Below are 26,636 nucleotides of genomic sequence, written 5' to 3' on the forward strand. Positions count from 1 at the left end.
GCCTCCGCCCAGACATCCTGTTCATCCCCGACCTCCCCGCGCACAAAACCAAGCGCAAACGGTACCAGGGGCCGGAGTGCAAATCCAAGCACGATGTTTACATTGTTGAAGTGGGCTACACCAGTGACCTGCAGCACTCCGACAAACTCGAACAGAAAACCGCACAGCATGCACGGCTAACAGAGGAACTCACGAAAGCAGGCTGGACGGTGCACTACACCGAGGCGCAAATTGTCACCCTGGGAAGTACTGGGACTCTAACCAACACACTAAAACCGCTACTATGCAGACTCGGCTCGTCCGCTGAGCAGGCCCAGAAGACCTGCCTGCACCTCCACCGGCAAACAATCGAAGCAGCGGGCACGATTATCTGGGCGCGGCGAGTAATGGAGGGTACAGTCAAGTAACAGGTACAACCCGAACGGTTTCCCACGGTGGTGCGGGCATACAGGAGCGGCTACGCCGCCCCTCAGTTCCCCACCCCCTTAACACACGCCAGGCCCCGGCCGGCGTACTATTATTATTATTATTATTATTTCCGCCCCGTCCCACTCCACCCTACCCTGCTCTGCCTCGCCCCGCTCTGCTGCTCCTTGCCCTGATCCGCTCGGACCTGCAGCACCCCGCACTGCCCCACCCTGCTCTACTGCTCCCTGCCCTGCCCTGCTCGGACCTGCAGCACCCCGCACTGCCCCAACCTGCTCTACTGCTCCCTGCCCTGCCCTGCTCGGACCTGCAGCACCCCGCACTGCCCCAACCTGCTCTGCTGCTCCCTGCCCTGCTCCGCTCGGACCTATGCTGGGCTGTGCCACCTTGGCCTCCGCCTCAGGACTATAGCCGCTTTGGTTGCCCCTTTCCTCACCGGACTCGTCCCCATCCACACTAGCCACATCGGATTCGTTACCACATGCTCCATCATCCTCCACACTGCTACTGGGCTGGTTGCTCAGTCCGCTGGCTGTCTCCTCTCCGTCATCCCCCTCCGATAAGCTGCTCTCCTCGTTATTTAGTTCCTCCGCCGCTGCTTTGATGGCCACACGGGCCCTCCGCCCTTGACAACCTGCTCAAAGAGTTGGGCATGTTAGATGCCCAGGCAGAGTCATGTCACATGTCACACATCTCATGGTCAAGACGGGAAAGCACTCAATAGCACGAAGGTACTGATAAGAAGCTGTACATTACATAACCGGAGAATTGTCACTGATCCTTGTCACTGATGCAGACTGAGAGAGACTTTTTTTTGAAATCAACAGCCAGTGCTGTTGATTCGACACTTCACGACAACACATTCACATTCCCAGCTTTTCACCATCACCGGACCCTTCCCCAGTCCTGACTTCGCACCTTTCACCCAGATATTCTGCTCCTTCAGGATCCGTACCACCCGCGAGCCTTTCCAGCCACCAGGGATGCTGTCCGCGATGAATGCACCGAGAGAGGTGCTTGCTTTGCCCTCTTCGCGTAGAGCATGGTACAGGCGCGTCATCTCCGCGAGCTGAAAGCAACATAATTACACATAATTAGGCAACATCGGTTATGAACACTAAGACTCACTTATGCACCAAGAATCAAGAACAGCCCTTTAAAAACCATGCAAGCTCCTCACCTGTCCTGGGGTCGGCCTGAAGAATGCGAGATTCTCCTTGGCAAGGGCTTCTACCAGGTCCCGAGCTGAGCCACCCAGCAGCTTAACAAGCTGTGAAATACCGCGTGCAGCTCCCCCACCATTGTGCTGCTCAAATGCTGCAATCAGCTTCTCCCGGTTGTATCCTTTGGTGCAGGGGTCCCACGCGGTACCTGTATGACATCAGTGTAACCTCTTGATTCCTATAGAACAGTATCATGCATTAACAAAAACCTTACCCTCACATCCCCTGCGCTCAAGGGCCCGCTGCCGGTGCACCCTACGGGCAGGTTCTGTTCCATCATCAGCACCCTCGTCACCCATGCCATCGCCATTAATGGCCAGGGCTTCCTGCTGCTCTCCGCCGCCATTAATGGCCAGGGCTTCCTGCTGCTCGCCCATGGCATGCTGGCGCCGCCGCCCAACCTGAAGAAGGCAAGGTTGCCATCAGCAGTACATCACATCACATTCCTTATGGTACGGAAATGGATTGATCCAGCAGCCTTACCTCCAGCTCCTTTTTATCCTTCCACTCCTTCTCAGCACTGCAAGACAAAGAGTAGCACACAGCAGTCAAGTGCTCGAGCTTTAAGTGCTGATGTAGACTGGGTATGAAGTGGAAAATCAATCTCTCACGAGACATATCCTTGATTATGAATATGCCATCTCTGCTGTTCACATACCTTTCGTACATGGCCTTGAAGGCCGGTGAATGGCTGCAGGCGGTGGTGATAACTGCCGTGTACATTTCGTTGGTACCGGAGAATGTCTTGCCCCGGAAGTCCACGAAGGGGAGATGGGGGGGGTAGTTGGAAAAAAGCTTGCGCCCCTCAGCACATGAATTGCCACACACACAACGGCCATCTGGACCAATGGCCCAGGTCTTCCAGCCATCCCCTTTCCTGCCGTAATTGCAGAAGGGCAGCTGCTCATCCGTCGCCATTACCGTCAGTGTAGCTGTGCGAGGCTCCTCATTCTCGTGTACTTCGGCAGCATTGGTATTGTGCTGCTGGGTGGCCATTCCAGTTGCACCATGGCCCTCCAGCTGACCCTCGGGCCGACCGTTGGCACCTGCTGCTGCAACATTGGCAGCTGTTGGTGCAGACCTCAAATGTGTGTGGATGACTGACGCTGCCTTCCGGCCCAGCTTCCTCAGGAAACGACTTTTGTGCTGCTTGGTCATTGCCCGCACTGCCTTCCGTCGTCCCGCGTATACTCGCTTTGGATACCTAAGTAGTTTTAGAGCCTGAAGCTCTTCACAGAAACCATGAGCGAGTTTGCGAGCCTCTGAACACTCCATCCAGCCTGACACGCTGAATGCCACTCCGCTATAGGAAGGCCGCGTGTACAAAAGTATAGCACCGAAGGGACTTTTCGGATGGCCAGATGGATGGAAGCCGTAGCCTCTCTCAGGGAAACGGCGACCAAGGGCCTTGATTCGCTTTACGAAGCGCTTTAAAGCGTCCCTAATCTTTTCTTCCTCACCATATGCCTGCTTCCTCCCCGTGGTCACAGGGTTGCGAGCCGGTGCGATAACATTCGGTGCGCGTGTAGTTGGGGACTGCATTGACTTCTTAGGAATGCGCAAGCTTTATGTAACAGCTATATGGTAAGACTACAGGTCAGTAACGAATGACTCAAAAGGGTATTAGGGATTTCAAATTGTAATACAATGGCTGTCATTGCTGACTTTCAGGCGATGTATTCATGTCTTTTACAAATCGTTGGTGGGCAGTTGGGCAGTTGGGCAGTTGGGCATTTGAAATTGGTACTCATCGCATGCTCGTCGCATGCTCTTCATGCGGGCATAATCATTGTGTAATTTTGAAAATCTTTGGTAGAATATTTGTCAGTGGGTAGCGGAAGTGCGTCCCACCTTAGTGGAATATACTCATATTTGGCCTCCCCACGGTGCGCAAAGGCGCGAGGTGGGCATCGCTTCATAGCTCCCAAAACAATAAGCAATATAATGGTCATGCAAAGATTTCTTCGGGCTTGGCATTTGACACATTTGAAGATTTGGACCCCCCAAAACAATTATCATCATGCAACATGGCCATGCAAACAATTCCATGCGCAGCCGTTACAATATTTGCATATCTTCGAGCGGCATGTTATGCTCGTGCCAGTCAGTCCTCGCGCCGCATGCCTTCAAACATTTAGTTAGACTTTTAGTATTAGAGTTATTCCTCCAAAGCCGGCGCTCACCGCAAAGAGCGATGTCAGACAGCGGCGATGGACAACCCAGAGGTGCGAATTTACTTTTCAGCTTGGACGCCAAGGGTCCTCCACAGGCAACGGATTATGCATAGCGAAGATGTAGGATTAGCTCATCAAGATAGCAACGATGACTGCGTTATTATGCAGAAGTGATGGACCTTACGCGAGATGGTGCCGACCAACCCCCACTGAGACGCCGCCGACTGAATAACGGAGCCGCTGTGAGCACGAACAGGTGCTTATGCTCATGGGAAGGTCTTAGTACGGTGCACAGGCTTGCGCGGGAGGTTGGGTTACACAGGCCAAGAGCCCTGTTCGCACCTATTTGCGCCTTTTGTGTGGTGCCATCTTGTGTTTTTTTGGTTTGTTTAGTAACGAAACGTGAATCATGCGTCGTCGGCAGGCTTCCAGCGGCAGGCGCCCCAAGGTTTATCGTGGACATGACCGCCAACCGAGGTAACCGCACGAGCATGCCATGCCCGGCCAGTGGTCCCTCGCGTCCATGCAACAACGGTACTGGATCTTCACGACGATACGCCATGGACCTGACGGGTGGGTTGCTATGTGCTTTCGTCCGGTTCGTGGTTGGGTGGCCATCTCCCTTGATAATTGAGACTGTTGCTACTGGCTGTAGGCACGGACGACTGGGGACCGCAACAGCAACACAGGCCCCAGCCAGGAACCTCTGTCATCGAGATCTCGTCCGATAGCAGTGACGATGACGACGATGGCGACGGTGGGTCGGTGTCGCTCAGTGCAGCATCACCTCACCATGCCTTGTGTCTGCTGTTGCCAGGTGTTGCATCCAATCATAACACATATAATCACTGACTACTGCCCAACGTTCCATCGACTCCTGAAGCATATAAACGCATTCCCCTGCGTCCCCGGTTCCCCTTCATCCTTGTCCAACCAGCACGGTGCTGCATGCTGGTGTGTGCCCTGTCGGTCCGTTGGGTGCATCAGCCGCAGGTCCATCAGGCGATGTAGCACACCGGCCAAGCACCGCCACCGCGGGCAGGCATGACACGGCATCGACAAGGCGGAGGTACCGGAAGGGCACAGACCGCTTTGGCAGTTCGTGCCTCCACTGTCAGAACCCAGGTTGGAAATTGGGGTGTCTCGGTCCAGCAGGAGAGCGTCAGGATGTTGTTCTGGCACCGGCGCGGAATAGATCCCTATCAGTCATGTGGCCTGACCAGCACCAGCAGCCGCCAGGCCCGGATGACCTGCAGTTCGAGCAGTTTCATCAGTTCCAGGACTTCCTCGCGTGGCGGGGACAACAGCAGCAGTCTATAGCGCAGTGGCAGCCATCCATGCCAGGGTGGCAGCCCACCCAGAGCCACCCGGTGCAACTAACTCCTGGCGTGCACATGGTGTGCATCGCGGACCTGGAGTGCAGGGAGGGTTGCATCCGCAACATCCAGCAGAGGGCCTTTATGGGGCGCGCTCGACCACATTTACCGTGGGTGCATTCCGTTCGCCACGTGGCTGGACGTTGCACCCATGCGAGATGCGCTGCCGTGGCGCGTGTGTCCATCCCACTGGCACAACGGGACGGTCCGCAGCGAGCTAGTCGCACACGTTTTCGTGTTCCAACACTCCGCCCCTGATGGGGTCCGCAGAGGGCGCCCAGACTGGCTCAGTGTGCAGTACAAGGTTTCGGATGACCACAAGACGGATTATGGAAGCCATGGTGTCGTGTATGCGGTGTGTATGCGGATTCCCCCTTCGAACATAAGAATGCATGGTTCTTTCTCATGGCGATAAAGTTGGTTGTCGTTACCTGGAGGGTTGGCGGGTGGTGAAGTGTTGATGGGATGTGTGTGGTGTCTAGTGACATACGGCGGGTAAACGCAGTGGGCTCGTGTCCAGTGTATGTATGCACCTGTACAGTGCGTAAACATGGCACGATACACGACTAATATTGTGTGTGGTTAGACATGTTGGTGATAGGTGAAGGGAGACACATCCGGCAGGGCATGGAGTGGCCAAACTTATGCTCATTTTGGCGGTGTCTAACATACTTCTGCATACTTCTTCTCTGTGGACGCCAGAGGTGCCACTAAGACCTACCTCAGAGGGCAGCTCGCGCAGAGTGTCTTCACCAGCCATACCTGGGTTCAATACTTCGAAAGGTGTGTCATGGATGAACACGGGGGGTGAACACAGGGGTTGCCAACGGGGAACTGGTACATGCTTGGTGTACCATCATAAGGGTAACATCCTCGTGACATCCACAGGATCTTTGGCATACCGGAGCCAGCATGTTTCCAATCCCAGCCAGTCCTACATCCGACAGCTGCGTGCGTCTCCACACTGCCCGTCGGAGGCATCTTGTGGTACAGTGTATTCATGCGGAACTGTTCGTGTGACACGTATGCCTGCAAGACTGGCTCTGGGCCATGCCGGACTACGACTTCGATACCGCCTGCACGGTTCGATGTCCAGCCGTGGTAAGTCGTGAGGTTCTGTGGTCGGCCGATGGGGGTGCAATGGTGAACTGCACATGGTGAAAAGGGTTGTGGTGCCCAGTGTATCGAGAGAACCCAGGACCTGTCAACTAGGTAACCATGTCAAGGAGCTTGAATGTCTTTGTTGGCCGTGTACATATCTGCCATCACAGGTGCGACTCACAGGAGCGGGATCACCGTGTTGTTCCTGTGAGATCTATGGGACGACTGGTGTGTCGTGCCTCCATTTGGAGTATGTGCACCACCACACCGCCGAGCTCAACACCAGTGACCTGGCTGCCGGGCGGATTGACGAGGGTCGTCGTGTTGTCCACATCACACCATCCGTGTCAGGTAGTGTGCAGCCCGGGGACTACTTCTGGCTGGAAGATGACACCCTGGACGGCACCCTGGTGTGCTGTCTACAGTGTCGTGAAGGACTGCGTTGCTGCCACAGTGGCCACGGTGGCAAGTGCATCCACGTGGCGAGCGTGCAGAGCTGCCCCTGTCACTTGCAGATGATGTGACGCAGAGCGACCCAGAGGTCGGTGAGGCGATAGAGCAGGAGGTGGATGGTGATAGTGTTAGCAGCACTGAACTTGACTGTGATGGTGACGACAGCAACAGTGACATTAGCAGTGTTGGAGAGGATGCAGACGGTGGTGCATCCGCCATCCTCTATCCATATCCGTGTGACATCGCTACTGCATCCAAAATGTGCAACTGGGAGGCAACCAACATGCCCCGTCCGTCAGCAGTGGGTGGCGGCAGTCTGGTGAGGCTGCAGGTGAACCTCAAGCCCACACCGCCGGTGGGAGGCGCATGTCCCTGTAGCTGTCTGTACAGGGAGCCTGTGTTCATCCGGGATGTGGTGGTATATGGCATGGACACCATGGGCCCTCGGTGTGCAGCTGAGTACATGCTCCGTAGCCGCTGTGGCAGGTCGGCATGCAACATTGTATATGACGGCTTTGGTGATGGGCTTTTTCGCCACAGCAGTCGGTCGTACTTCTCCCTCCGTCACATGTACAACTTCACGGACCAGTTCCTCACGACAGGTGCAACACCACAGGCCTACGCAGAATCTCAGCAGCGTCTCGCCATGACAACATTGACCACCAACACCTCCGACCCCAAGCAATTTTCGGTGTCAACCTTCCGTGCGGCATGGTATAAATTCATCACTCATCTGGACTTGCCGTACAAGTTTACATGCCCGGTATGTGGCACCTCGCCTCGCAGGCTAATCTGCGACGGTACGGCAGTCACTATGCTGCTAGGCTTTTACCACGGGGCGCCGGTGACAGACAGCATGCCTCATGGTGGCCCCCCGGGGCATGGGCATTCGAGCGCAGCAACAGATACAGCAGCAACAGCAGCAACGACACGACGGGTGCATGGGCGTAGTGAGCACTGTTGGTGCTGTGATCCACAGTCGCGTAGCCTGCTGCGGCGCATTTCTTCCTGTGTGCATGGTGACAACAAGGACGTGTATGGGCGTCCCGTGTCTGGCGAATTGGAAGGAGTGGAGGATATCGACCTGCGGAATCGGCTCCAGGCGGCACTCTGGGACTGGGCCGGTGACAACTGCTGCACGGCGACCATTGAGTTTGTGCATCTGGTGCAGGCATGCACCTTGGGCATCAGCGTGGATGGGGGCAGGGAGCCGCGGGAAAAGCTCCAGAAGCGCGCACTATTGGTGCAGCTGGTCGACTGCCTTGCCAGCCCTGCACTGACGGTTGCCTACCTGCCAGTGGCTGCTGTGAGGCAAGTTATCAGGCCATGGTTAGAGGAAACCGGGGGTGAGTTGAAAGACCGAGCAGGTGTTCTGGAGAACAGTGCCCCGGTGCTGTAGGGTGCACTAAAGGTGCTGTTGGAGGAGCGCCCTGACTGTGTTTGTGCTATGAGGGCCTTCCCCACGCGCTTGTGTGACCTCACTGAGCGGTGTGTGGCTGGGTTCGATGGTGGCCCCGTGTTACCTGTGCCTGTTGCGCCTTCCGCGCTGTCCGATGCCTGCTTGCAGACGGGAGTTTGCTGTGGGCTGTGTCGTGTACGAGATCGTGTACAGACTGAGATGGATGTAGGGCCAAGTGGACGAGGGGATGTGGAGCATGGCGGAAGCAGTGTGTGTTCCCACGCTTTCATCGCTAGCTTCCCACGCTTTCATCGCTAGCTTCCCACGCTTTCATCGCTAGCTAACCCCTATAGGGGGCCTCGGACGGGTGGAGTTTTCACGTTGTTTTGTGAGCACCGGATTTGCTACGCGTTCTTTATCCTGCCGAAGGCAGAGGGGCGGAACGAGGTGTATAGTTGGATGGTGTCGTACCTTGAGAAGGCACCCGACCTGGTGGTGTACGACTTTGCCTGCAACCTGCACGAGTACTGCATGAACCGCGCGCCCGCGTTCTTTCAGGGCACACAGTTTGCAGTGGATCGCTTCCATTGGGGGAACCATGTTAGCTGTTCGCATGCATATAACCTTTCACTTTTCCCGGGCCTCAGCTACATCAACTCGGAGGTTGCCGAGCAGGTGAACAGTGAGCTACGGCCCTTCAAGGCCATGCTAAGCCAGATGAAACAGGCTAACTTCATGGCCTGTATGCGCCTGGCGCTACACCACCGGAACAGTGCGCGTGTAGACACACTGAATCGGCGCCTGGTGTATGCGCGAGAGTTCACCGGTGACAACACGAACGGTTGACTTGGACAGACGAGGCTGACTATGGGGACATAATACCGGATTTTCATTGACTCTGTATACACGTTGGACTTCTGCGGACTTCTAGCTGAGGGGACCTTACAGGAGGTTTGGGAATGCTTCATGTCTTGCAGGAGGTTTGGGAATGTATTGTCACACGATATGTCACCACAAGGGTCGTTTGGCTGCGGGGAATGATTATACAATAAGGGCTCTCCTTAAAGCTCCTGCTTGGCTCGGTTGGTGTAGTCCGGCTTAGTTTAATTGGGGCGCGCGATCGTGGTAGGCGAGGACGGGCTGGGGACGGATCCCTGTCGAGCCTAGAGGTAGAAGCACTAAGGGCGGACCTTATGGGATGCTGTGCATATATCCTCTGTCTATTCTGCTCTGCCGGCAAAAGCACGTATCGAGGTAGGGTAAGATCGCAGTCTTCTTACATAAAACAGGCATATATACCCTCCTGTAAATATATTATCCGTAATAATTAGTGGCGTGTACGCTCACGAAGAGTTGCTTCGAGAGCCAAACGACAAATGTTTGGCCTCTTTGACTGATCCGCGCCGGACCTTATCATAGGGGGCCCTATCCTGGATAAGTAGCGTTCATCCGACTAACGACAGATGAACAACAATTGAACATGCTCAAACCACAACGGAAAGCGCCTTATATGCTAGTCAAACAACACCCTAAGTCTCAACTAAATCAAGACGAGATTCGTCCAACTACCTTCGGTTGGCTTAACCACCTGTGGATAGCGACTAACTCGGTGGTGGCACAGATGTTTTGGTGTGACAGCATCATCTCACACAGCAAGTTACAGTGGTAGCATTTATGTACAGATGCGACTCGTGTCGAGTGAGCATACTCTCGTCACTTCTCGCCACTCACACATCCCCAACCTCCCCATCGCCACCTCCATATAGTACTGCAGCGCCCTGCACTGATGGGACCACCCGCTGCCACTGAGAGTGTGTCCAGTCCCCTTTCTCGAGTGCAGGGACCGACCCTATCCACGCAATCGTCTCGTGAACCCAATCAACTCACCGCCCCGCCACCACTTTGCAGTTCCTGGAAACCAGGTGTCCCATTCCGTCCAGCATGACAAAGCGCATGTTCTGCGTGCCCCGAAAATAGCCACCATTCGCCGCCCCACCCTCTCCCCCGTCAGCACAGACGAAGGCGGCACAAGCCTGGCGCTCCAGAGCCTCAGTGCACACCTTACTCAGGATCTTCACACCAATACCAAGCTCGGCGTGCTGCTGGAGCTTCCCCACCGCATTCGAGTTCACCGATTTGAGCTGTTTTGCAGTCTTATCTGTCGTGTCTGTCACGGTATCCGCCAATGTGAAGGCGTCAAGCGGGAAGTACAAAAGGCTGCTATTGGATTGGTTTCGGACACGGAACACCTGGGACTGGCTGCCTGGTCGCAAGAGAGAGGGACCACTGACCCGCTCCAGCACCAGGTCACTGCTGACAGGATTCGGTGCAGCTGCAGAGTCGGCATCTGCATCAACATCGCGCGCCAGCATCCACTTCCGTGTGCACCGAAGGACCGCTGCTGTACTGCTGCTTAGCTCCGCAAGGCTTTTAACAAGACCTTGCTGCTCACATGTGGCCGCTCGCAAACGCACCAATAAGGCTGCAGCCCGTGCATCCATGTCAGCAACCTGTGCCACCATCCTGGCCAGCTGTACCTTTAGGTCCGCGTTCTCCTTGACAAGCAGCAGGTAATGGCGACGCCAGATCAGGGGGTCCTCACAGGTTGCTGGATCGAAAGCCGCACTGACAGCCGTTGCATCCACCATGGGCGGGAGGACCAGGGGTCCAGCACCACGAAGTGGCATGGCGCCAATCACAGGAGTCGGGGCCAAGGGGGCTAGCGTGGCAACCGGAGGTGCACCAGCACTGACAGCCATTGCATCCACCATGGGCGGGAGCACCAGGGGTCCAGCACCACGAAGTGGCATGGCGCCAATCACAGGAGTCGGGGCCAAGGGGGCTAGCGTGGCAACCGGAGGTGCGCCAGCACTGACAGCCGTTGCATCCACCATGGGCGGGAGCACCAGGGGTCCAGCACCACGAAGTGGCATGGCGCCAATCACAGGAGTCGGGGCCAAGGGGGCTAGCGTGGCAACCGGAGGTGCGCCAGCACTGACAGCCGTTGCATCCACCATGGGCGGGAGCACCAGGGGTCCAGCACCACGAAGTGGCATGGCGCCAATCACAGGAGTCGGGGCCAAGGGGGCTAGCATGGCAACCGGAAGCACGCCAGCACTGACAGCCGTTGCATCCACCTGCTGAAGGGCACCACCACCCAGGGTTCCAGCTTGCGGGTTGATGGGTCTTTGCTGCGGCGACATGTGCTGTTGCTGAGGGGGAGACCCAGCAAGTAGCATGGCCATTGGCCCAGTGCCAATTCACCCCTGGCTGCCATGAAGCACCGTGTCTGTCTGTTGCAACTTGGTAAAAGACGGCCCCGCCTGCGGTCCCGGCTGCTGGTTCTGTGTGAGTATCGCCTGTTGCTGCTGTATGAGTTGGTGGAGGTGCTGGAGTGCGGGGCCTGTCTGCAGCTGGGGCGGCAGCTGGGAGGGCGGCAGCAGTGGCTGGGGCAAGACACCCATGGGACCGCCTACACACGAACGTATGGGCACGCGGGGTACAAAGGGTTGGATCAGCAATAACAGTTGTCAGAGTGCCACCACAAGAGTCGCTACTGAACGAGATAAGGTCGCGGGGTGAACTGTGATTGGATGGGGGCCTTACATCTTCTATGCTGACACGTGACATTTGTCTACCTGCCAACTCTGTCAAACGGTTTCACTCCTTGTGCCTGCATAAAAAATGCGTGAATCGTGCGCAGAACCCACCCGGGTTGCCGTCGATGCCAGTGACGCCTTGCCTCGTCCGCACAAAGTCAAGTAGACAGAACTCGTGGGCCTTGAGCCTCAGTGCGTTAGCAACGCCTCCCAACACCTCTCCCGTGAGAGGTTTGGTAAGCGTCTCATGCCTGACCACCTCTTGCCAGGACTGCAACCAGGGGGGGATGAGATGGGTACGTGATATGGACACCGGGCAGCTCCGGTGCACGCAAGGGGGACACCGGATCCGACGACACGAACTCGTACGAGCACCAACCGGGTAAAATGACCATTCCACCACAACATACTAAAGGTTAACTTTATTGATAACTCACACGCATGTCTGAGACGTCCTGAGAAGAGAATTTGACGCCTAGCTGCCTCTCAATCCCGGGGATGCTGTCCGCGACCCTTGCGAGTGAGATGGTTATCCCATATGAAGGAAAAGTACAGTTTGTATTCGTTTTCTTGCCTAACTGTTGCACGTGCCGGTTCAGTTCATCCAGGGTACCTGGTTGAGCCTTTCGGCGTTTGTTAGCCCGTCCATCGCCGCCGTCTGACATCGCTCTTTGCGGTGAGCGCCGGCTTTGGAGGAATAACTCTAATACTAAAAGTCTAACTAAATGTTTGAAGGCATGCGCAGTGTTTTTTTTAAAGTAATATATTCCTTTTAAGGAATAAAGAGGCCATTTTGGATGGATGGATGGATGGATGTTACAAGCTTCAGCGAGCTCGTACGGCCCAAACGAACCCGGAGGCAGTGTTCGGGCCGAAACGGAAACCTGCCGAAACGGAAACCTGCCGAAACTAGTTTCGGCGATTTCGGCGAAGAGGTCCTGGTTCTGCAGAAATGCCGAAACTAGTTTCGGCCCCTTTCGGCTAGCGCCGTACGGCGGAACCTAATTTGAATAGTTTCAAAGTGTAGGCGCGTTGTGCAAGGCTGCGAAACTCTGCGAATGTTTAGTTTATCTTATCAATGTCTCAGACAACTTCCGTTGTCAGTGTAGACACAGATTCGGTCAAAAACAAGGGCGGAAGGACCGCTGATCAGACCGTTTGGGCTCACTTTGAGAAGAAAAAATATAATGCAAAGTGTAAGAACTGGACTATCATCTGCAAGTACTGCCGGACCGAGTCCAAGCAAGGGCGCCTTCAGGAGATGCGCGTCCATATCGCGCAAAAGTGCGCGGGACCCGTCCCGCCTGAGGTCCGGCACGAGCTGCAGGCATTAGTGACCAAGGGCGCCTGCAGCGCCTCGACTCGCACCTTGACACGCAAGGACTGCCAGACAACGCTGAAGCAGCACTTCGACACGGCACGCGTTCCACCTGACGTCAAGGCGCGCATGCACACCAAGCAGCTTCGCGCCTTCGTCGTCTGCGGCATCCCCTTCAATGTCGCAGACAAGCCGATGTTCCTGGACTGGCAGACAGAAGTGCGGCCTGGACTGGTGCCAGCGAGCAAGTGTCCTGTTCTATCGCGCTAAGTTGAGGGTTATCATTTGGTGCACCTACCACCATACCCCTCCCTCTCCCCCCTGCCCTTACCCCCATTAGGCGCACGGGCGATGCGCTGCGAGCTGCTGGACAAGGAGTACTTGTACATCAAGAGCTTGGTTGAGAAGCGAATCCAGACTGAGGCGGCTGTGACAGCGGTCATCGATGGATGGACTGACCCGCGGGGCCAGTCCATCTACAGTGTGGTCATCACCTTCTCCTCAGATCGGAGCTCAGTACTCTTCGACTCGCGCGAGGTTACGGTGGAGAAGCACACTGCCGATTTCCTGGCGCGTAAGCATTAAGTGGTTAGCTAATTGTGGTTAGGTTCTGAACGGATCTTAAGGGGTTTCAGATAATGACGGCAGCCTGTACTTCAACCCACGGCACCACTCCACCTTCCTTATGTTACCTTGATTTATCCCCCGCGCCCCGCCCATACCTGATCCCGCTGTGCTAACCCACAGAGCTCTTCATAGAGTTCATCACGGCCGTCGGCTCAAGCAAGGTGGCGGGCTTGGTCACGGATGACACAGCAGCTGTCCGGAACGCACGGAACCAGGTTGCCCGCACTCCAGGGTTCACGCACATCATCCCCGTGCGGTGAGTCTTAGGGCTATGAGTGTTGGTGGCCTTGGTAGATTCGGGTTGTGTTTCAAATGCACAGCCGAGTCGCCTTGGCTGCAACCTTACCGATATCATTGTCATTGTCTAAGGAAGGCAACTGTGACCGTTCCACATGACAGGTGCTTCATGCACGCGTTTTACCTGGCCATGGGTTCCATCGCCGCTCACGATTGGTTCAAGGACATTCTGTCAAAGGCCCAGCGTGTTGTCACCTTCTTTAAGGCTTCACACCAGACCCTGGCCCTGCTCCGGGCTGCGGCCGCCAAGATGGACGTGACTCGGGGGCTGGAGACGACCAACAAGACACGGTTCACATCCGTGCACTCGTGCGCTGAGTCTGTCCTGCGCAACGAGCACCCCATTATCGATGTCAACCGCAGCAACCCCACCCTCCTCACGGCCTCCAAAACTGGGCCGGAGGTGAAGGCCATTGTCGAGGACCGGGTGTGGTGGTTCAACCTGGAGACCGTGGTCATGCTCCTTGGTTACTTTGCAAGTGTGATCATGGCGGTGCAGCGGGAGAAGACCACCCTTGGCGACATCACCCGGTACTGGGCGTGGCTGCGGCAGAAGCTGATTGCCATCGCCCCAAAGCTCAGCAACGGTAGGCTCATGGGGGTTGGGGAAAGGGATTGCCCGGGGGTTGGGGAAAGGGATTGCCCGGGGGTTGGGGAAAGGGATTGCCCGAGGGTTGGGGAAAGGGATTGCCCGGGGGTTGGGGAAAGGGATTGCCCGGGGGTTGGGGAAAGGGATTGCCCGGGGGTTGGGGAAAGGGATTGCCCGGGGGTTGGGGAAAGGGATTGCCCGGGGGTTGGGGAAAGGGATTGCCCGAGGGTTGGGGAAAGGGATTGCCCGAGGGTTGGGGAAAGGGATTGCCCGGGGGTTGGGGAAAGGGATTGCCCGAGGGTTGGGGAAAGGGATTGCCCGGGGGTTGGGGAAAGGGATTGCCCGGGGGTTGGGGAAAGGGATTGCCCGGGGGTTGGGGAAAGGGATTGCCCGGGGGTTGGGGAAAGGGATTGCCCGGGGGTTGGGGAGAGGGATTGTTGGCCGAATGTTGATAGTTGGACGAATGTTTGATGTTGGACTGTTTAACATAACTCTAAACCGTAAAACCCTGTTTCTAATCTTCCCTCTGCTGCAGACGTCGCCATGCACGTGTGCAGCGCGTTCAACCTGCGGGTGCGCGAGATGGACTGGCCCCTGTGCCGCCTGGCCCTGTTCCTGGACCCACGGTACCGCGGGCTGATCGACCCGAAGGCCTCCGTGAAGCCACTGTTCAAGCAGGCCATCGAAATCTCTAAGCGCCGCGGCCACGGCCAGCAGAGCAACGACCGCCTGGTGTCCCAGCTGGTTGTGTACAACGCACGTCAGGAGCCGTTCAACCTGCCCCCCAACGGCAGCTCCTTCGATGACCTCCGCCTGTGGTGGCTTTCGATGCTGCCCCTGCCCTCCGCGGACATGATTGCCCAGGTTGCCCTGACCATCCTGGACATTGTCCCGCATGCGGCCAGCGTGGAGCGCACATTCAGCATCATGGGCTGGTTCCAGGACAAGCGGTCCAACAGGTTCAAGGACGAGACCGTCAAGAAGATGACCACGATCAAGACGTGGTATGACAGCCAGGCCAGCGACAAGTCCGCCAACAACGCGAAGGCGTCGGCCTTGGAGGTCCCCACCATCTCCAACCTCGATATCAAGGAGCCGGTCACCCCTGGCCAGCCTGCTGCCAACCCCCAGACCGCGAACGCGGGTCCGGGCCCATCCGCCACTCAACCGGGTCAGGGCCTGGAGCCGCAGGCCGCAGCTAACAGGCGAGTTACCAGGACGGCAGTCAAGGCGGCAGGCCAGCCAGCACCTCCGGCGACTGGCGGCTCGGAGATCAACGCTGACTTCTGGGACGGCGAGGATGAGTCTGCCATCGCAGAGGACGTGATTGCGCACCTCGGTGCCATTGGCCAGGCGGTTCAGGCGGACATGGCGGCGGAGGTGCAGCTGCTCCGCAACCAGGGCAGCATGTTCTCGGCCCTGATGATGGAGGCCATCTATGGCATCGATGAGTCCCTCGACCCGCTCGCGCCAACACAGCTGCCAGCGCCCCCCTCGCGCGGATTGGCCCGTGACAATGACACCAACTTCGATGAGGACGCTCTCCTGATGGCGTACGGCGTGCTGTGAGCGAAGCGGGTGGCTGGCAACGGAATCTGGGTTCATACCCAATGTAAATAGCTGTACATTTTGTATTATAAGCCCTAGAGCTTGCTTGCATGTGTGTATGCCAGTATTAGATGTTTGAGGGTTACCTTTGGTTAGGTACCAGCGGTGGCTGGCGGTGGCTGGCAACGGAATCTGGGTTCATACCCAATGTAAATAGCTGTACATTTTGTATTATAAGCCCTGGAGCTTGCTTGCATGTGTGTATGCCAGTATTAGATGTTTGAGGGTTATCTTTGGTTAGGTACCAGCGGTGGCTGGCGGTGGCTGGCAACGGAATCTGGGTTCATACCCAATGTAAATAGCTGTACATTTTGTATTAGAAGCCCTAGAGCTTGCTTGCATGTGTGTATGCCAGTATTAGATGTTTGAGGGTTATCTTTGGTTAGGTACCAGTTCTGTGCAGGGCATGCCGTGATCTAGCACAAGGTTAGTGTCGACTAGGACATGGTGCGGTATCAGGTGGTGTTGAGCACGGAGCGACAGGCAGATTTAGAGAATGGGGCCCAGCATGTGGCACCCAAGATGGCTGTGAGCAGTGGTATGGAGGGCAGATCTCAACCTGGTTCCGCGGCCCCCAACCACCAGCAGCTTCATGTAAACATTTCCCTTTGCGCATCCCAACATCAGACGCCAGTTACATAAGAAAAATGTCAGTGAATTCAAGCTTTAATCGCAGATTAGTAACATTATGGTGCCCCGGAGTGCCTTCGGACACACATGAGCAGGTCCCATGAGGCGTAAAGGCACATAGGGCCCACGAACAACGTTTGCATACCATGGACGTCATAAAATACAGCATTTTCAGGGTTTCGGCAGGTTTCGGCAGGTTCCGGCAGGTTTCGCAGAAGGGTCCAAAAAACGGAAACTATTTCGGCAGTGGCAAGAAGGTTTCGGCCCGTACACTGCCCGGAGGCTCATGAACCGCTTTGACAGCGCCGTCGATAGGGAAAAGAAAAAAAGAGAAAAAGTAAGCGAAGCAAACAAAACAAACAACAAAAAGGAAAGTTTTACGCAAGAAGAAAACGGGTGTTTATGGGAAAGAACAGCGTCAATTTGACTCTGAAACACAATTGCCTATTACCGCCGAGAAAGTTAGGTAGTTAGGTGCTCATGCCGGGAGCGAAACATCTCAAAAATAGCCTTTGCAAGACCACGCTGATCATCCACTTGCATGATATCACGGATGTTCGCATTGACGGGCACACCGAGGTCCCAGATCTTCTGACGCGCAGACATAATCGCCGGACATTCTACCAAGAAGTGTTTCTCATCCTCAATAGCACCATTACTACGACACACAGCGCACACGCGGTGCTCCCTAGCCCTGTTGCTCTCACTGTTAACCGCCAGGTCAGAGACACACAAACGAAAGCGGATTAGGGAACGATGATGCGCCGGGGGGATATAACCCGCGTACGGCTTCGGTGGCCCCATCCAGTGCTTATGGCGGCCCATCTTCACGCCGGGCTTCCTACCGTCCGTAACGAAAACTCTAGGGTCCACAGCTAGCCTATCATTCGCCCAGTCGTCGTTGACACGTGTCCTAAGGGTATCCATCAGCGCTTCGACATCTAGCTTGCAAGCCGAGTAACGTCTAACCCTCATATCAATGCCTCCCCCGACTGCCTCCTCACCCCAGTCATGCTCTAAGTGGTTAAGGATACGAATGACTTTGGATCCCCAACCATCAAACTGTAAATTCGTTACTAACGCCAAACGAATTTCCTGACGAAAGGCGCTGTGGTATACGCTACTAGTGTCCTCCACCAAACTATTCCAGAAGCGAAGTACGGATTCAGCCCAGTGCAGCTGTAGCGGCATCTGACCTAGCTCCATGAACAGAAGCTGGAGGGGTGGTACAGAAGTCCCTACCAATTGTTTCATGAAAAAGATTTGGAGCTTGACCATGCGGTCTCGTATAGCCACATCGAAATAGCATGACCGCAGTGCCTCGTTAGCCGGATAGCCCTTTTCCAACATCGCGAGAACCTGGTCAGCCCCCCACACCTGCGAGCCGTATGATAAGACAGAACGAACTTGCGCATTGAAACACTTCATGCCGACGCTAGGTAGCAGCAGACCCTGCCGGCGCAGCTTGTTGCGCAGAGCAAACATGGCCCATTGGCCAGCCGAGAACAGCTCATCCGTGCAAGACGCAAAACCCGAGTCTGGTCCGAAGTGCAGCCCCAGATAACGGGCGCGTGTTTTCCAAGTGACCGGACGGAAGATCGGTAACCCCTCTTCAAGTGCACGCATGGTGACCAGGTTGTATCCGCTGAGAGCATAGACCTGCCTTCTAACCTGACCATTGGGGTGAAAAAACAATAACTCACACTTTTGCACGTTGACAGTGAGACCGAAAGCCTCTGACCACTCCCGCAGTGCCCGTAATAAGCTCATCAACCGTCTCAATGACATCGCGAAGAGGCTCAAGTCATCAGCATAGAGAGATAGGGGCACTCGCCGTCCTTCAACGCTAGGGGTGTCATGGGCCGCCATGGCGTCAGGAAGTGCGACGTCTAGGGCATCGATGTAATCTGCAAAACCTTCGACAAAAAAAACGAAGAGCGTGGGGCTCATAGGGCAACCCTGCTTGACCCCTTGGGTGGAGGGAATCGCCTCTCCTTTTGCTCCATCAACCTGGACTCGCATTTCCACCCGATTGTAGCAGCGCTTGATGACATCTAACGCAGAGCCCGTGACTCCTCGTTCCTCAAGTCTAACCCAGAGCAGCTCTCGATTAACCCGGTCAAAAGCTTTCTCAAAATCAATCTGGCAAACAAACAACGCTTGTCCGGGGACGTTAACAAAATCCTTACGGCATCGGTCTGTGAGGTGTCGCACCAAGAACAAATTCTGAGTGGTGCCGCGCCGTGGCCGAAAGCCACCCTGATAAGGGCTCCGTGCACCACAACGTTCCCCCCAGGCTTTTAGCCTCCGGTCGAGCAATAACGCATAAAGCTTAGACAAAGCCCCACCGACGGCAAGCCCCCGGTAGTTTTTTGGATCCATGACGTCGCCCTTCTTGCGGATGGGTGTGAGGGCGGATATCTCGAACTGCCTTGGGTAATCCCCAGTCGACCGGATATGTTCCAACAGACGCAGCAAATACGGTGCAAGCACCATCTCTTCCTTTTCGCCCACCTTTCTAGTGGCATACTTATAGCACTCAGCAGGGGCCCTTTCAAGTCCTGGGGATTTATTGTTGCCCAGCATTTTTAGTGCAGCAATGACCTCTGCCAAGGTAAACGGGGCACTGAGGGCCGCCGCAGCAGCTACTCTCTGATTTCGGGCTAAGCAGCTCTCACCAGCCCAGCCGCGCGGTATTGTAAGTGAGCACCCATTTACGAGGTTCATCATGTAATCCGCTCTAACCTCATTAAAAGTGTTGATCTCGTCGTTGTATAGTGCGTCAAAATAATCGCGCCAGCTGTTGACGTCACGTATTGGGCAATCAGGTGTCGCCCCCTGGTTAAGTTGCCGCCACAATGCACGCGGATTCCCTTTGCACTCCTCAAGAAACGAAGTAAAATGCGATACACGATGGGCAGCCATTGCCTCCTTCCTAATCCTCTGGTAGCGAGAGCGCAGGAGTGTAAAGATATGCCGCGCCTGCTCATCAGCAAGTAGTCCCTGCGCCCTCATATGTGCCTTTTGCAGCAACATGTCGCTGCGTGCCGCTGCGCATTCCTGGGTCCACCAGGGCGCATCCTTTTCTTCCCTCACACGCTTGGGTGCTGGGCACCGTTTGCAAAAAGCCCTCTCCAACGCTGATGAACAGGCTCGAGTGAGTACTTCAACAAACGCGGTGCTGTCGAGTTCGCCTCCAAGTTTGCTAACAGCATCTGAAATGCGCCGCACAGCGGGGGCATCATCAGCAGCAAACATGCTCTCGTACCGGCCTTTGTGTTGGACCTCAAAACGTGTCGTAGATTTGTCCCTTCTAGTTGGGTTGACGCCCTCGCGCAGCACCCCCAGCTCGAGCGACACTGGGCAGTGGTCACTCATGAGGCTACCAACTCTCTCGCCGGTTAGTGTGACAGGAATGTCTAGCACGCGCAGTTGGTTCGACTTGAAGAAAAGGGCAGGTGATGCTACGAAGAGATCAATCATGCTGCTGCCGTTCCCCGTCGGACTCCAAAAAGTACACGCCCCTTGCAAATCTCCCTGGACCCGCCCGTTCAAAACAACCATCTCCATTTCCTGACACAAGGTAGCCAGGGCTCTTCCGAACACATTATCAGTTTTGTCTTCTGAAAGGCGTGGCGGAATAGAACGCAATAGGTTGGCTTGCCCCAGCTCAGCCTGAACATAATCCGCTAACTCAGCGTCCCCATCAACATCTGGCAGTTCACGGATCTCCGCTACCCTGGAGTTAAGGTCCCCCATCAACAAAACCTCGTCCCCAGGTTGCTGGTATCGTCTCACCAGCGACCGCACCCTGTCCATGACACGTCGTGTTACACTATCCTGTGGTCTTCGTCCATTAGTTGTGTAAGCCCGAGATCCGAGCGGTGCAGCGTAGCAGGCGCCAATAACCAAACCATTCCCTCCAAAATTCAGGGCTTCACCGTGAATTCTCAGCCAGACACTGTTCATGCCTCTTGGCGCGTCTGTCGATGTGCAGTGAGTAACATGATGTGCGATCCGCTGATGCACCCAAACGCAAACACCCCCCCGTTCTCTAGACTTCCCAGCAAGATAGCAGCAAGACCCATTAGGTATCAGCCGAGATAGCCTACCCACAAGTGACCCGTGCGTTTCAGTAAGTACAACAATGTTGTAACACGAGGCGAGTCGAAGTAGTTCACGCTGTTCCAGTTTCCAGTCAGTCACACCACGTATATTCCATTGGACTATACAAAGCGGTTCATACCTCCGGTTGGCCTCCTAGGCGGTGTCCATTGTCGTACCCCCCGGGGAGGGGGGTGCCCCTCCTGGGGGACTGCCCTGCTCTCGCCCACGGTCGCTGCCTCTCCACGCTCGCCCACTGCCTCCACTTCCACTCGCTCCAGTCCCACCACCGATCGATGTTGTATTTGCACCTGTTGCTGAACCGTTGCCGTTCGGTGCGTGGCTTGGCTGCCACGGTCCAGTGTATGGCAGCCATGTCCCGTTGTTCTTCACCGCTATGTCAACACCGTGTACCCAGCGGACGTCGCGTTTCTCAGTGTCGCGTAGCCAAATGAATGTGGCTGTCTGCTGTGTCTTCAGCTCCAGGCCTCGCTTCGTCAGCGAGTCCTGAATGATGAAGTTGTTAGCGTTGGCCCCCAGCTGTCGCCGTAGATGCAGGAGGGCTTGGATGACGAACCCCCGGCTATCTGCGTGGAAAATGAGGTCCACCATGGCCATGCCCTTGAAGCGGCCCACCTCCGTCAGCTTTAGGGTCGGTGCAGCCGCCCGGGTGTCCAGCCGCGGTGAGATGTCAACCCCTATCTCCGCGTACTGATTTCTGGCGCGGAGTGACTGCCTCAACTTCTGCGGCAGTTGCTCAACTAGCGAAGGCTTTGTCCGCACCAAGAGCCGACCCGGGCGGAAAAGCTTCTCTGTTTGGTCCACCTGCAGCTCCCCCATGATCTCCTCTTTGAGCTCCTTCTTGAGCTCTCCCTTTAGCTGCTCCACCTTCACCGGCAGCTGCTGCTGCCAGTTCTGGTTGAAGCGTTCAAATTCTGACTTTATAAAAGTCATAAGGGACTCCAGGGTGACCGGTGAGTCACCCATGGCTTCCGTGGCCGCCGATCCGAGCCCTTGTCTCGCCGCCGTCCGTATTTCGCTCTTCTGTGCTTTCGCTATACTGCAGTCCTCGCTTCTAGGGCTATTTGTGCGTTTGTTGCCCTTTTTTTTCATACGAAGCGTGGGGCATTTCGGTTCGTCACGTATACTTGCATCGCGCATCGCTTCAGCTGAACACGCCAAAAAACAGGATCTGCGGCACGGTGCAGCGTCCCGAAAATGCAGCCGCCGACCAGATGACGACCTCCCTATGCTATGCCCTTGTCACTGCTAAGATCTGAGTTGTGGGGCAATCCGCAGTCCAATTGTCCATTTTGGCCTTTGGAAATAAGGAACAAATTGAGGCCGATCCGTACATTTTCATTCCTCCAGCCAAAAACGTCCATTGCTGCCAGATTGCTCCGTAGTGCACAGAACTTAGTAATACCGTGACGCACTGAGGAAGTGGCTGGACAGCAGCAGCAGGGGCCGGTACATGATGAACCGGTAGAGTCCTAGTGTGCTGTGGTTTGCAGTGGCGTGTGACGGCCTTTGATTTGCTATGCGGTTGCTTGCTTTGGGCCTTTGCTTGGTCGGATTTACTTTTTGTTCACAAACAGTGCCAGAACTATCTATGCATGTGCATGAAGAGTGCGCACATGAACGAAAACGCGCCAACTCAGTGCGTGCCTCTTGGTCTATGAGGGGAGTTGTAACTTATCCGGGGGGGGCTGGGGGGGGTGTANNCCCCCCCAGCGCCCCACTCTTAAGGAATACATTACGGCGATGCTAGCAACTTTGTTACTTAGGTTGGAATAAATTGAGACCCCCCCTAAATGAAAAATAGGGGGGTCCTTGTGAAGCAGCTGCCCGCGTTTCCAAAGCACGTATGGTGTTGGATTGTAAGGTGCCCAAGTACGTTTGCGAGGAAGAGAATGTGGCCAGGCTGGAGAGGAAAGTGCAGCGGCATATTGGAATGTGAGATTAGCGTAAGCGAGTTACAGGGCGTTTGGCGTAGCATCAGTCCTCAGTTCACTTCTTGGAACGAACATCAGCATAGGTCCAAGCCCTCTCGCTTGGAGGGATATGCAAACAAACATCCTGATAAGGGTAAACTCGCACGCTACCGAGCATTCAACCGAGCACATGCATGCTTAGTTGAATGGTGACATGTGACCCCCCCTTCATTTCGTGCTCGGCAAGCCTGCCACCGCGTACCGGATATGTTGGCGAAGTTACAGAGATGCTGCACCTTGGTTTCTGTGCGCAATGCGACCCCGCCGACCAAAACTACACGTGCCCAACTGAAGACATTCCCGGTGGTTGTGCAGCAGCTCTTGAGGCTGTTGCTGGCTGAAATCCATCCTGAGCTGTTGCAACACGGCTAACGCGGGCACGTCCCTATGCACAGCAAATAGCTGTTCCAAGCCAACAGCGGCGTCCATGTCACCGACAAGGCTCTAAACGTCTTACAGGGTGTTTCCACTGAAAAGTCTGTTTGTTAGCCGCGAAAAAGTTATTGGCGCGCTAACAAACCCTAACAAAATGGTGTTTCCACTAGTAGCCCCGAAACCATCTTTTTGCACGTCATTTAGCGCCAAAACACCCTAATTCGAGGACAATATTGTAGTCAGTAAAGGAGAAATGAGGGTCGAGGTTATCGGAGGTGATGCTCTGCGAAGCGGCCTGGGCGGCAGCATGGACATCGGCGTCGAAGCGAAGAGACGGCGCGCCCTGCAGGGGCTGCTGCATCGTTGCCATAAAGGGGTTATGGAGAGCAGAGGGCATATTGCCAGAAGGAATCGGCGAGGGCGACTGGTTCTGCGACATTTTCGGTTCGGTCAACGACGCAGGCCGGCAAGCAGTCAGGGTTGTAGACTGAAAGTGTACAGAAGACCGGGTGCAAGTAGATTTCAAAAAGCAGCTCACAAAATTTTCGCGCTCAAAGTTATCGGACCTTATTGGCTGGTCCGGGGGTCCTATAACTTTCATGGACTTATTGGACCGCTAACAAGGCCCCTGTTTCCACATGGGCCCTACGTTCTTCGCCGTTCCTTCGCCTCCCAACATTCCCTTTTCATTTCTATCATACATTTATATAGAATAAGCGATATTGCAAAAGAAAGTGAGCAAAGGCGAGGTGCCGGGTGAGAATTTTCAAAAACGTCGCTAACAAACTTTTCAGTGGAAACACCCTGTTATCTGTTCTTATGTTTAATTAAGTTTATGTATGTTATACTTTGCGCAACTTTGTAATTTGACTTTACTCTGAAAAAGGTGCTGTATACGTTGCACTACCGAATCCGCGCCCGTTTGCTTGCGCAAACTGCCGCTTCGCCAAACGCTTCCTCTTCCCGCGGTCGTTTCAAGCGCCCAGTCTTGCAAGCTTCGTTGTTTGCTTTCTGTGCTTTCAATTACTGCAAAGCAGCCACGCAATAGTCCAGCCTGCATGCCGCGTGCGCCTGTGGCCAACATGCCCACCTGCGCAACGCGCTGTCGCACCGCGGCCTTCCTTCTAAGAAAATTTATATACACTTGTACACGCGCATTTTGCGAATCGCACGCGCGCATCCGCGCGTTAAAATTCGGTCCTGTCTTTGGGCCATTTTGTACGGTCTGTTTATTCGGCAGAGTACGACCGGACACATTTCTGCGAGGGGCTGCTTAAATATTGTAACGGCTGCGCATGGAATTGTTTGCATGGCCATGTTGCATGATGATAATTGTTTTGGGGGGTTCAAATCCTCAAATGTGTCAAATGCCAAGCCCGAGGAAATCTTTGCATGACCATTATATTGCTTATTGTTTTGGGGTTCAAATCCTCAAATCCCGTTGGGATTTGGCCCGGATTTGCTTGGGAATTCACGAGGTCAAATTCCGAGATTCCGGCCCCGTGAGGCCTGTGGCTAGGCGTCCGCTGGAACGGTCAGGATGTACGGCGTTGCGGACAGGGGACCGTCCGCCGGCGGGGTATATGTAACTTCAGTTTAATGTTTAACTCGGAGCCATGGAAAGCTATCTTCGCGCTCCGATTTATCTGGAATGCCTCCTTTGGCATTTCGATATAGAAGGGATATAGCATTCAAACGCTATTTTTTGCGGGGCGAGATATGTAAGCCACTGACTGACCGACTGACTGACTGACTGACTGACTGACTGACTGACTAACTGACTGACTGACGGACGGACGGACGGACGGACGGACGGACGGACGGACGGACGGACTGACGGACGGACGGACGGACGGACAGACGGACAGACGGACGGACGGACGGACGGACGGACGGACGGACGGACGGACGGACAGACGGACGGACGGACGGACGGACGGACGGACGGACGGACGGACGGACGGACGGACGGACGGACGGACGGACGGACTGACGGACTGACTGACTGACTGACTGACGGACTGACTGACTGACTGACTGACTGACTGACGGACGGACGGACGGACGGACTGACTGACGGACGGACGGACGGACGGACGGACTGACGGACGGACGGACGGACGGACGGACGGACGGACGGACGGACGGACGGACGGACGGACGGACGGACGGACGGACGGACGGACGGACGGACGGACGGACGGACGGACGGACGGACGGACGGACGGACGGACGGACGGACGGACGGACGGACGGACGGACGGACGGACGGACGGACGGACGGACTGACTGACTGCAGTGGACCCGGGGGGCTCGGCTTCGCCCGGGGCCTCGCCCAAAAATCGTTTGGGGAGATTCTCAGGCTCCCCAAGGGGAGAGAGCATCGGTACAAAGGCCCCTCCCCAACGGCAGAGGTCCCCATGGCTTGGGGACGCAGCCATACCTCTGAATAGCCTTGCGGACTGAATGCGTTTGACGTGCGTTTGGACGCCTAATGCTTTATTTTCCATTTGCATGTGAATAGCCTTGCGGACTAAATGCGTTTGATGTGCGTTTGGACGCCTAATGCTTTACGCATTGTCTCCCCGCACGCATGAATTGCAATATGGAATCGCATGCGTATCGCCTTGCTACACATGCGCGTATCAGAGGGATGCAAAGTGGTCCTAATCCTCTAATCCAGGGGGTGGGTACCGGTCAGCATTCCTCTAATCTCAACAGGGGTGGACCACTTCTAATTCCTAATCCAGAGTGGTGGTCTAATCCATATCCTAGGGGCGGGGTTCTAATCCTAACCCTGTGGCCGGGTCCCAATCCCAATCCTGGGGGGAGGTCCCAATCCTAATTCTGGGGCCGGACCGCAATCCTAACTCTGAGGCTGGGGGTCCCAATCCTAATAGAAGGGTGCCGTGACACGGAAACACACAGTGCCATACAGGCGCGAGGCGATGGCAATGCAAGTGCGTAAAAAAACCCAATGCAATTTTACAGCGGGTATATGATCAAACGAAGTAAAACTTGAAACATAAAAAGCAGGCTGACGAAGCTGCGCACCCTGGCCATTTGTGCGGTATCGTGCCATATGGAAGAGTTTAAGCAGGGATACTGCATCTAAACACCTTGATTCAAGCATCTACAGATGCGACTGTGGGGCGGTCGAAGATAAAATGCACGTTGAGGTGTGAACCAATGGTTCACCTCTCACACTTGCAGCGCGCCAGAGATCTTCAATGCCATAAATACCAGGGGCTTTCACAGCTATGAAGCACAACCCAATAAGCAGGACATGCCTCGTGAAACGATGTCGACCTATGAAGTTGAGCCAAAAGATGTTAACATGTGC

The 26,636-nt window shown here is 55.3% G+C and overlaps 4 protein-coding genes across 4 annotated transcripts in view; 2 read left to right on the forward strand and 2 right to left on the reverse strand.

Moving 5' to 3' along the window:
- VOLCADRAFT_100151 (uncharacterized protein) overlaps window positions 1–3,191 on the reverse strand; it is a gene marked incomplete at both ends in the record, with an annotated part of 5,096 nt that extends 1,905 nt beyond the window's left edge. Inside the window, 7 exons of the mRNA XM_002958796.1 lie at window positions 333–370; window positions 563–1,060; window positions 1,345–1,495; window positions 1,607–1,797; window positions 1,864–2,050; window positions 2,133–2,169; window positions 2,308–3,191. Coding sequence (XP_002958842.1) covers window positions 333–370; window positions 563–1,060; window positions 1,345–1,495; window positions 1,607–1,797; window positions 1,864–2,050; window positions 2,133–2,169; window positions 2,308–3,191 — 1,986 coding nt within the window. The remainder of the gene's footprint in view (window positions 1–332; window positions 371–562; window positions 1,061–1,344; window positions 1,496–1,606; window positions 1,798–1,863; window positions 2,051–2,132; window positions 2,170–2,307) is intronic.
- Window positions 3,192–3,669: 478 nt separating this feature from the next.
- Window positions 3,670–8,998, forward strand: VOLCADRAFT_100152 (uncharacterized protein; the record flags this gene model as incomplete). The annotated part of the gene is made up of 11 exons (XM_002958782.1): window positions 3,670–3,752; window positions 4,248–4,396; window positions 4,479–4,580; window positions 4,817–5,309; window positions 5,413–5,554; window positions 5,904–5,982; window positions 6,088–6,150; window positions 6,236–6,300; window positions 6,471–6,710; window positions 6,755–8,059; window positions 8,582–8,998. 11 exons carry the CDS (start codon window positions 3,670–3,672, stop codon window positions 8,996–8,998), a joined length of 3,138 nt encoding a protein of 1,045 aa, XP_002958828.1.
- Window positions 8,999–10,750: 1,752 nt separating this feature from the next.
- VOLCADRAFT_69994 (uncharacterized protein) lies at window positions 10,751–11,782 on the reverse strand (the record flags this gene model as incomplete). The annotated part of the gene is made up of 1 exon (XM_002958797.1): window positions 10,751–11,782. One exon carries the CDS (start codon window positions 11,780–11,782, stop codon window positions 10,751–10,753), a length of 1,032 nt encoding a protein of 343 aa, XP_002958843.1.
- A 2,810-nt stretch (window positions 11,783–14,592) lies between these two features.
- Window positions 14,593–15,006, forward strand: VOLCADRAFT_36287 (uncharacterized protein; the record flags this gene model as incomplete). Its single annotated transcript, XM_002958783.1, has 1 exon — window positions 14,593–15,006. A coding segment is annotated over one exon (414 nt), but the record flags the coding sequence as incomplete, so codon positions are not given.
- Between the last annotated feature and the right edge of the window lie 11,630 nt (window positions 15,007–26,636).

Source organism: Volvox carteri, assembly GCF_000143455.1.
Source record: "Volvox carteri f. nagariensis unplaced genomic scaffold VOLCAscaffold_107, whole genome shotgun sequence".
Taxonomy (NCBI): domain Eukaryota; kingdom Viridiplantae; phylum Chlorophyta; class Chlorophyceae; order Chlamydomonadales; family Volvocaceae; genus Volvox; species Volvox carteri.